Source organism: the organism of the source record quoted next, assembly GCF_019968985.1.
Source record: "MAG: Porospora cf. gigantea B chromosome Unknown PgB_NODE_73_length_46896_cov_129.992, whole genome shotgun sequence".
In the NCBI taxonomy this organism is placed as follows: Eukaryota; Apicomplexa; class Conoidasida; order Eugregarinorida; family Porosporidae; genus Porospora; species Porospora cf. gigantea B.
Window position 1 is genome coordinate 1 of NW_027179238.1, and position 8,696 is coordinate 8,696.

At 53.9% G+C, this 8,696-nt stretch overlaps 10 protein-coding genes across 15 annotated transcripts; 7 read left to right on the top strand and 3 right to left on the bottom strand.

Annotated features, from left to right (window-relative positions):
* Positions 1–191: 191 nt before the first annotated feature.
* On the top strand, positions 192–506 carry KVP17_001511 (uncharacterized protein; the record flags this gene model as incomplete). The annotated part of the gene is made up of 1 exon (XM_068516964.1): positions 192–506. The coding sequence occupies one exon, from the start codon at positions 192–194 to the stop codon at positions 504–506; it is 315 nt and encodes a 104-aa protein (XP_068372073.1).
* A 192-nt stretch (positions 507–698) lies between these two features.
* On the top strand, positions 699–1,748 carry KVP17_001506 (uncharacterized protein; the record flags this gene model as incomplete). Its single annotated transcript, XM_068516957.1, has 1 exon — positions 699–1,748. The coding sequence occupies one exon, from the start codon at positions 699–701 to the stop codon at positions 1,746–1,748; it is 1,050 nt and encodes a 349-aa protein (XP_068372066.1).
* A 370-nt stretch (positions 1,749–2,118) lies between these two features.
* Positions 2,119–2,796, bottom strand: KVP17_001510 (uncharacterized protein; the record flags this gene model as incomplete). 2 transcript variants are annotated; one of them, XM_068516963.1, is made up of 2 exons in its annotated part: positions 2,172–2,252; positions 2,281–2,766. In XM_068516963.1, 2 exons carry the CDS (start codon positions 2,764–2,766, stop codon positions 2,172–2,174), a joined length of 567 nt encoding a protein of 188 aa, XP_068372072.1. The 2 variants fall into 2 exon arrangements, with proteins under 2 accessions (XP_068372071.1, XP_068372072.1); XM_068516962.1 differs by having other exon boundaries at positions 2,119–2,796.
* Positions 2,797–2,815: 19 nt separating this feature from the next.
* On the top strand, positions 2,816–3,371 carry KVP17_001487 (uncharacterized protein; the record flags this gene model as incomplete). 2 transcript variants are annotated; one of them, XM_068516925.1, is made up of 2 exons in its annotated part: positions 2,816–2,875; positions 2,904–3,371. In XM_068516925.1, the coding sequence occupies 2 exons, from the start codon at positions 2,816–2,818 to the stop codon at positions 3,369–3,371; spliced, it is 528 nt and encodes a 175-aa protein (XP_068372034.1). The 2 variants fall into 2 exon arrangements, with proteins under 2 accessions (XP_068372034.1, XP_068372035.1); XM_068516926.1 differs by lacking the exon at positions 2,816–2,875 and having other exon boundaries at positions 3,042–3,371.
* A 28-nt stretch (positions 3,372–3,399) lies between these two features.
* Positions 3,400–4,029, top strand: KVP17_001499 (uncharacterized protein; the record flags this gene model as incomplete). Its single annotated transcript, XM_068516949.1, has 1 exon — positions 3,400–4,029. The coding sequence occupies one exon, from the start codon at positions 3,400–3,402 to the stop codon at positions 4,027–4,029; it is 630 nt and encodes a 209-aa protein (XP_068372058.1).
* Positions 4,030–4,045: 16 nt separating this feature from the next.
* Positions 4,046–4,540, top strand: KVP17_001504 (uncharacterized protein; the record flags this gene model as incomplete). The annotated part of the gene is made up of 1 exon (XM_068516954.1): positions 4,046–4,540. The coding sequence occupies one exon, from the start codon at positions 4,046–4,048 to the stop codon at positions 4,538–4,540; it is 495 nt and encodes a 164-aa protein (XP_068372063.1).
* Positions 4,541–4,551: 11 nt separating this feature from the next.
* KVP17_001493 (uncharacterized protein) lies at positions 4,552–6,361 on the top strand (the record flags this gene model as incomplete). 3 transcript variants are annotated; one of them, XM_068516939.1, is made up of 4 exons in its annotated part: positions 4,552–4,895; positions 4,924–5,129; positions 5,157–6,050; positions 6,080–6,096. In XM_068516939.1, the coding sequence occupies 4 exons, from the start codon at positions 4,552–4,554 to the stop codon at positions 6,094–6,096; spliced, it is 1,461 nt and encodes a 486-aa protein (XP_068372048.1). The 3 variants fall into 3 exon arrangements, with proteins under 3 accessions (XP_068372048.1, XP_068372049.1, XP_068372047.1); XM_068516940.1 differs by lacking the exons at positions 4,924–5,129; positions 5,157–6,050; positions 6,080–6,096 and having other exon boundaries at positions 4,552–4,899; XM_068516938.1 differs by lacking the exons at positions 4,552–4,895; positions 4,924–5,129 and having other exon boundaries at positions 5,159–6,361.
* On the bottom strand, positions 6,348–7,058 carry KVP17_005221 (uncharacterized protein; the record flags this gene model as incomplete). The annotated part of the gene is made up of 1 exon (XM_068515027.1): positions 6,348–7,058. The coding sequence occupies one exon, from the start codon at positions 7,056–7,058 to the stop codon at positions 6,348–6,350; it is 711 nt and encodes a 236-aa protein (XP_068372076.1).
* A 129-nt stretch (positions 7,059–7,187) lies between these two features.
* On the top strand, positions 7,188–7,574 carry KVP17_001500 (uncharacterized protein; the record flags this gene model as incomplete). The annotated part of the gene is made up of 1 exon (XM_068516950.1): positions 7,188–7,574. One exon carries the CDS (start codon positions 7,188–7,190, stop codon positions 7,572–7,574), a length of 387 nt encoding a protein of 128 aa, XP_068372059.1.
* A 15-nt stretch (positions 7,575–7,589) lies between these two features.
* On the bottom strand, positions 7,590–8,205 carry KVP17_001490 (uncharacterized protein; the record flags this gene model as incomplete). Of its 2 annotated transcripts, XM_068516934.1 has the most annotated exons (2): positions 7,590–7,740; positions 7,769–8,205. In XM_068516934.1, 2 exons carry the CDS (start codon positions 8,203–8,205, stop codon positions 7,590–7,592), a joined length of 588 nt encoding a protein of 195 aa, XP_068372043.1. The 2 variants fall into 2 exon arrangements, with proteins under 2 accessions (XP_068372043.1, XP_068372042.1); XM_068516933.1 differs by lacking the exon at positions 7,590–7,740 and having other exon boundaries at positions 7,765–8,205.
* Between the last annotated feature and the right edge of the window lie 491 nt (positions 8,206–8,696).

The following is an 8,696-nucleotide window of genomic DNA, read 5'->3' on the forward strand; positions in this document are numbered from 1 at the left end:
CGCTACCAGCGCTGATTAAACTGGCTCCGGTTGTCGTTGGACCTGCGATCGCTGCTCTTCTGGCTGGGCCAGCAGCCGTCCCTCTGTTTGCCTTGCTACACGCCTTGCATCTAGGTACGTCGTTGGCTGGACCTATCCTAGCCGGCGTCGCCGTCACAGTTCTGCTGGTCGGCCCTGCGATTAAGTCGATCATGGCATCACTCACTACGAAGCACATTGAGGCGATGAATTCTCTGCTAAGGTCCTTTATGGACCTCCTGCTGAGCAGCCCTCGAATCGTCGCGCTCCTCTCTCAGATTAAACCTCTTCTTACCCCCCTCACGACCCCCCTCACGTCTTTGGAACCTGCGGTTCGATCTCTGCTGTCGTTGCTGAACGTCCTGTTGTCCAATCAGACGCTGCGACCACTTCAGAATTCCATCCAAGTTCTACCTAAGATCGTTGCTAACGAAGTTGCTGAAACTTCTCCCTACCCTCTGTCCAGCGCGTACAACCTTTTGAAGTAGAGTTGGCAAGATATTATTGGATCTTTAACTTTTAAAGATTAAACTAGTTGTTCTTGTAAAATGGGGTTTTAACATTTAAAGATTAAACTTATTGTATATGATTAAAACATCAAGACCCTCTGAATTTATTTTTATTTTTTACTTTACCCCCCAGTCATAGAGCTTACTGAATATTGACTCCCATTATTCACCATGCGTGCGTTTTCTACTGCTTTAGTGATTTACGCTCTTAACGCTACCAGCGTGTGTGCGGACAGCAAAAGGGAAGACCGCATGTATGGGCCAGAGACATCTCTCTCTGAAACCGGTGGTCTGAAGTGGGACCAAGCGCTAACTCCAGAAGATCCATTGGATGGCTCAGAGCAGGACGTCGTAAAACAGCTTGTAAGGGCTTACACCGTCTCCGACGAGGACAGAGCGCGGGAAGTGAAGGACCTCAGTTTTCACTTTGGTCTGAAGATTAATCCCACTGCAGTGGATGTTGCGATGCTAGAGTTGCTCCTGACGTGGCCTGCACTCTTTATCCGAACGCTACTATTCGGACCGAGGAAGGCGCGTGCGAAACTCGAAGCACCTGTGAAGTCTGCAGTGATTGGCAGGGCCAGACAAGTGGAGGCTTTTGCTCGAATCACTGAGCCTGTCCTCTCTTCGATATCTAAGATCCTGACGGGACCTGCTCTAACAGGGCTAGTCGCTGGACCTCTTGTTGCCCCTATTGGAGCGGTATGCAGTCTGGTGAGCAAGGCACCATTGCTTGCGCTACCAGCGCTGATTAAACTGGCTCCGGTTGTCGTTGGACCTGCGATCGCTGCCCTTCTGGCTGGGCCAGCAGCCGTCCCTCTGTTTGCTTTGCTACACGCCTTGCATCTGGGTACGTCGTTGGCTGGACCTATCCTAGCCGGCGTCGCCGTCACAGTTCTGCTGGTCGGCCCTGCGATTAAGTCGATCATGACATCACTCACTACGAAGCACATCAATATAATGAATGCTCTGATTGCACCGATCGTGGGCTTCCTCATGAGCAGTCCGCTAATCTCCCTGCTCCATACTCGCGTTAACCCTCTCTTCGGCTTTGTTACGTCTTTGGCGCCTGCGGTTTCACCCCTTCTGTCATTGATAGAAGTCCTCTTGTCCAATAAGACGCTACACCCACTTCAAGCATCCATCGAGTCTCTCCCTAATGCGTTGGTTAAAGGTGTAGCAAGTGCCTCTTCTGCAGCAAGCGCTTACGATCTTTTGTAGAAAGGCTAGTAAGATTTTACAAGCGAGTCTTTAACGTTTCTAATGTTCGGTACGAAAAAGTCGATGATACGTCGCCTTTTCCAATCTGTTGTGGGAGGTGGAAAGAGCCTTAACCGCATCCGCAAGTAATAACGTTCGAGATGAAACACTTTCACAATTTATCGCATTGTGGGGCGCCTCTGAACAGAGAGTGTGGGGCGCCTCTGAACAGAGAGTGTGGGGCGCCTCTGAACAGAGAGGGCAGGACGTATTCGCTTTCGTCCACTTGTTCAACTGAAATCCAATCTGGATTCAAGTCGGAGCCAGAAGTACATCCTTGCCACATGTATCGGAGGGTTGGGGCATTTTGGCGTCGTCCTCGCGTCGCCGGTCACTGCACAGCAGCTTGGTAGGGGCAGCCTCGCCAATTCACAAGACTCACAGTTAGAGTCTTCCAAGGTGTTCCAAGTACGTATTTGCGGCGCCTCGTAGGTGTGAGGACTGGCGCACCATAGCTTCCCGAGACTGCATCGCACACCGGTATTGCGCCCACCTTGGTTGCTGTGTCGAACTGGCTTCTCTGGTCCGACAGAGTTTCCTGAGCAGCCTTCAACCGGTTGGTGGCCTCCGTGCGTGACTGCAAAGCGGCCGCGATCGTGGTCTCCATGGAGTCCATGTCACACTCATCCTTGCACACGGCTTGCAAGTAAGGGTACTCCTCATGTGTCTGGGCATCACGCTCGAGACGTGTCCGTTTGATGTCCAACGCCGCAGATTTGTCTCGTCGCTGACGAAGAGCCTCATCACGGTCTTCGCTGGTATAGTTAAGCCACTCGCGCGTAGACCAGCGCGCGTGACATTGCAGACCTTGAGTCAGGCAGTGCAACTCGTCTAGTGCGGTTTGAACAGCTGCAGTGTTCCCGGCATCCGCTCGCCCTTCAGAACCACCTTCAATGCCTTCTGATTCTTTGAGTAGCGCGTCGCAGAACTCCATCACATCGCGGCAGACTTCCAGTCGCATCAACGTCTCTCGGTCCATATCTTTTGGAATGCCATCGGCAATTTCCATGGCGAGATGCTCGGCGATAATGACGAATTTGTTGACTCCTCATGAACAGGAGGAATTCATGACCAAGGCCTTTCGCCTGGTGAGTGATCAGACCACACTGCACTCAGGCCCAACATGGAGCGAGGGACTCCGAGATTCCTGTCGGATGTGTCTTGGTGGACCTAAAGTCGAAACAAGTGTTGGCTGAGGGTCACAACGGCACCAATAAATCGCGTAACGCGACTCGTCACTGCGAGCTGGAGGCTATGGACGCCCTCATCGCCCTTGAGCAGCCGACGGACCTTCCAGCCCGCCTACGGGATGTCGCGTTGTTCGTCACGGTCGAGCCCTGTGTCATGTGCGCAGCAGCGCTGAAACTTGTCGGACTCGTACGAGTCTATTACGGCTGCCGGAATGACAAGTTTGGGGGGTGCGGCTCCGTACTACCTGTGCATTCCGCGGTGTCTAGAGGTTTTCCCGCCTTGGACTGCGTGGGCGGTCTTATGGCAGAGGTGTCAGTGACTTTGCTGCAGGAATTCTATTCCAAAGGTAATCCACGTGCACCTGATGATAAGAGGCAGCGGCCCATTGAGTAAAAACGTCTAATTCTCTGACTGGAATGCGATGAACTTCCCGTGTCTGAATCCGTTGAACAACTGTACTCAGGAACAAACGGTCAACCAAGCCCGCCGTGGAAACGCGACGCGGTGCTGCGGCAGGGATATTGTTCGAAGACTTCGTGAGGTGGATATCATGAGCAACGCCATGGTGGCAGAAGCCCAGACTAGAGCAGAGGCCATCAGGGCACAGCTCAAACCAGCTCTATTTGACGAACGTGCGGCGTTCTCCCACCAATACCAGCAGGAGCTGCGGAATATGAGATCGGATCTAGATGCCATGAATGGCTTCAGAGATGCGGAGTATATGAGGCAAACGGAGGCTGAGGTGGCGGAAACCCTGGAGGATGGGCGGTCGCGCGTACCGGCTGCGGTGGCATACCTCTCAGGTCAAGTCACGACGTGCCCGTGTCAACTATCGGAGATGGAGATTTCGCGCATCCGGAACCACTTTCGACGTGCAGGTGTTACTATGACGCCGTCAACAGCCCGAGTTGTGAAGGCGGGCTCGCAATCAGTCCTATCGACCACCACCAGCGCGCCGACATCCGAGGACTCCAGCCGGCCTCCTAAGAAGGCCATCCCTGCTGGGCTCAAAAAACTTAGCCTGCGATTAAAGACACGGCACCGTGCATGACAGTTATTTCAAAAAAATGGCTGCGTTATTTAATGAACTCAGCTTCGATCGAAAAGCAGATGGTGAGACCACAGAAAGGCAGCACCCAGTCCTTATTGCCTTAGAAGAGCTGGACCCCCGACTGATGGAAAATCAGGAGAGGCGAGACTTAATGCTAGGGAACGGGAATGCCACTTGGCCTACAGAGATTCAGGAGCAAATCAGGACTTTGCATTCCGAACAGGAGGCCTACGAGAGGATCACCGGACGACAGCCCTCCACATTGACAAGGCCTCCGACTTCCTTTTCCGACGAACACCTGGATCCTCATCGCAGACGAGTATTGGATGGAGTCGTTAACAGCATGTGGAGAAGCCACAGCATCAACCTTCAAGAAACAACCCTAGGCCGAGCGCCGTTGATATCCCCGTCCGCTTTGAATGAGCTGGAAGCCGACGTAGTTCAGTCCGCCCTGATGCTTTTGCACTGGCAAGAGACGGTGTTGAGTAAACTTCGAAGTGCGTTTTCGTGACCTAAATTGAAATGTTGCAGGCAGCCAAAGTTCAGGCCCTAACGAACTTTCATGTCACTGGCACGACCATACGTCTTAAAGAGCTCGACTTCCTGCTGAAGAGTTTAGAGCGCATGACCACGGTAGCGACTCTGCTGGCAGGTTTCGTGTTCGCCGACGTGGCGGCACCAGCCTCGGCTCTCACGCCTGCGTTGGTGCTCCTGCAGGAGGTGGACTTTTGCTGCCTCATGTTTGTAGTACTGCTTTCTCTCATAACGACTGTAATGGCGCCGCGTTCAGCACTGCAGTCCCTGCATCCGAAGGCCATTGATGACTGCATATCGCGGGTAGAGACGTTGTTCCGCATTGTAAGCTGGTAAGACCAAATCCACCGCCTCATCCAGCGCATTCGACCTGGGCATTGGAGGCTTCATTCTGTCTGTGTCAGTCACTACTGTCGTCCGTCTACCACTGTGGCTAAGTGTGGCGTCATTGGGCGTGCTGTTTCCTACGACGCTCACTCTGTGGAGAGAGTACTGGACCTGCCTGGCAGTGCTTGAGCCCTACAGCATCAGCTCTTCACGTATGAACATCGATCCCCTCGGCCGCAGTGATTAACGAATTCCTGGTTTTTTAGGGATGCCGTCTCGGATCTTGATCCCTCCAGTGGTCCGGCTTCTGTGCCATACCCTACCTGTGGGATGCGCTCTTAGCGTGGCGAAGATCTGCGAGGGTCATACTCGTGAGGTGGCAGAAGAGGCCATTCGTACCGTCTGCGACGTCAGGAAGCAGTGCTGGGAGTGTCAACAGCCAATAGACGCGCCTTTTGTTTCCCGTGACTCCCCCATTATACCTGTGGAATCAGATGACGATGGGTTCAGCGATCTCTACTTGGAAAACGAGTCCAGTGTCGTTTCTAAGTCGTCAACCGAACAAGAACAGTTTGAGAAGCGCCTTGAGATTGCCGAGCGCGTACCGTCCGTCGTCTTCGAAACCAGTGACCCCCCTGGCCTATTCTGCGGGGAATGCGCGGAACGATTTCGATTACCTAGCGAAATGGACGAGAGTGATATGCTGTTGCTGTCTCGTTTGACGACTGATTGGGACGAGTACCAGAACGCGCTCGACCCCCACTCTCGCTCCAGTCTATACTGCCGCTTGGTCAGTGTCGACGAGGCCTCGTGTAAGGTAGCCCCGATGCCTGTCCTGTTTGCTCACGGCAAACGAGTTGTCGACATGGACGTCTTTCGACCCTTGAGCAAGAACTACCTGACCACGATGGATCAACTCACTGCAGCTGCCAGGGAGAACCTACCACAAATCATCGACATGGCACTTGGGGTTGGGTTCTGGCAATATTTCGCTGCTTTGTGCTTTCCCCCTCACCAGGTCTCCAAAGATGCCGACCTGAACATCGTCAATCGCGCAGTAGCACTGAAGATCGCGGCACCAGTGCGTGCTTTGGAGGCCAGAGTTGCCTCCGTCAGCGCACTGAAGTGCATTATCTCCTCGATTCTTTTCGAGCTGGGGCGTCTACAGCAGCTGACTCGTCACCCTCAGTTCATTCGGTGGTCTAACTTTGTAGAAAAATTCCTCTGGGACTACGACATTCAGTCCGATTTGAGACCGGAGCTCGAGGCGCGCTTTCTGGACCTCTACTGCGACCTCATCTACGACGGAGACCGCCCAATACTGTTCAATGCTGACACAGAGATGGCCAGGCGACGCATCGTAAAGCAGTTCAAATCGTTTTCAGCGCGCGAGGTCCCCTGCATGCCAAGGCAGTACTGGCTCGCGCCCAGCATGCAACGAATACTCGAGAGACGAATCAGTAAGCGCTGAGGTCCACAGGGCGCATCCGGTCAGTGAACTTGGTTTTGTTCATGGCCTCGTCGATGACGCATGTCTTGGCCGCGCTTGTCTTGGGAACCGTGCGCAGATGCCCGTCGATCCAATCTCGCACCTCCCGAGCCCGCTGTGCTTGGTTGTCCACCGCCACCGGCTTGACTTCCTTCACGGGGGCTTCAGGAACTGACGTCGGAACCGCTTCCTGCCACACGTTGGCAACTTGCTTTTCCTTCTTCTCGAGTGATGGGAACTCCCCAGTGTTGTCGAACTCTATGTTTTGTGGTTTGGGCTTGCGAACCTTCACCTGACCCGGAGCCCGCATGTGAGCGGGAATGTAGAGCCCAGGGGTGGCCGACACCGGTTCCTCGACGACCGGGGCGGGGATAGGTTCGGGTTCTGGTTCGGGGATGTTGAGGGGGTTGTTGCCGGTCCAGGCAGCACTCTGACCGGTGGCATCGACTACCGGGACGTTGGCGGGCTCTTCAGGCTCCGGGAGAACCTCCTCCACCTCCTCCAGCTCTTCTTCTGGCGGGGCCCACTCACTAATGATCTTCTTTCGCTCCTCTTCCACCAGCTCCGTGGTGCGGGTCACATCGACAAACGACGCGTTCGTGAGAGACTCCAGTGTATCGTTCGCCTTCGGAGCTTTACGCGACTTCTGTTTGTTGAGGAACGACGCAAGCTTCGACATCTCGGAAAAAGGCGATTTACGGTCCAATTGATGCCACGAATAAGAACGCTATCGAACTCTAGGAAAGGAAGAGGTCCGCCGCCAGGGTTTGAAATCCTTGAACCCACGCTGGACGATTTCCTCATTCAAATGCGTGATGCAGAACGTGACCCACATGACGGTAAGCGCAAATGCGAAAGTCTGTGGCCAATTTTGCGACTCCACCACCAACGGAGTCGCTACGTTTACGAGGCGTTTTACAAGAGAAAGATCGTTAGCCGTGACGTGTACGACTACTGCCTTCGTGAGGGGTGGGCGGACGCAAATTTAATTGCGAAGTGGAAGAAGCAAGGGTATGAGCGGTTGTGCTGTTTACGCTGCATTCAGGCGGGGGGAACCAATTTCGGAACCACCTGCATCTGCCGAGTCCCAAAGAAAGATCTGGAGGAGGGACGCGTTGTGGAGTGCATCCACTGTGGATGTCGAGGCTGCGCATCCAGCGACGCACGCCCCGAAGTCGTAGCGGAAGAGACCTAATTTTCGTGTTGCGCGTTAAACAAGGAACACCACTATTGATAGAGCCGCGTAGAACAGAACCACAGGGTAGAGTCCGAGAAGCTTTTTCTCAGGAGCGATGAGACCAGTCATGAATCCAGATGATGCCAGCACAGACCATGAGCATCCAGCCCCCAGGATGAAGATTCTGCGTCGATTTCTCAGATGGAACTCACTTGATGATTGAAAGAAATCTTGGAAGGAAAGCGCAGGCTAGTGCTGCCAGGCCTATCGGCAGCGCGGAGTAACCTAATACGCAGACCGCTTGGAAAATAGAAAGCTGCGCGCCAAGCAACACAGCATTGATGGTTACGACAGCTGATCCCAACCAAAAGAGAACGAAAACCATGGAGAACACCAGCTTCGCCTCCTCCGCAGCCGACTGCAAGTAGAGGAGCACTGATAGAAGCAGGCACAGGGCTAAGGGACCCCAGAGATCCCACCGCTTCAGTCCCTTGGCGTTCTCCTCTCTTATTTTGGGATTCAGGACGTAGCAGAACTTGTCCGCCACGTCCTTCACGTCACGCATGATGGTATCGCGTACCGGCTCGCCCAGAGTGGTTACAGGGGCCGCTTGGGAAACCTGGCCTATCTGTCCTGTAGGAGCCTCCATCGAAATTGAATTTGCCGGATTGCCCGCCAGTTTTCATTTGCCAGAGGTGACAGATGGCAAACGGCTGTTCCGACCACCTCACGCCGGAGGCGCCATAATCTGCGAACGGTATGGGGCGGTGTTCGATCGCCATGGAGTGCGTTGATGAGTATTTACCGTTTGTTAGAGGCATCGAGACCTCCGTGAAGCGTCTCCTGCTTGACGTTTGCGTCTCTGTCGAGCTCGGATATGAACCGGACATCCACCTCTGACGCTGCGGAACCCCTTGAGAGTGGAAGAAGCCCGACAGGCGCTGGAGAGACAGAGATCTTCGCTACGCAACATTCAGTATTCATCTGAAGGGACAGAGAAGGATCTTTCCGACCCAGAAAGCTTTGCTGAACAGTCAGGCAACGAAGACAAGAAGGACACGTAGATGCTGCGGAACCCCTTGAGAGTGGAAGAAACCCGACAGGCGCTGGAGAGACAGAGATCTTCGCTACGCAACATTC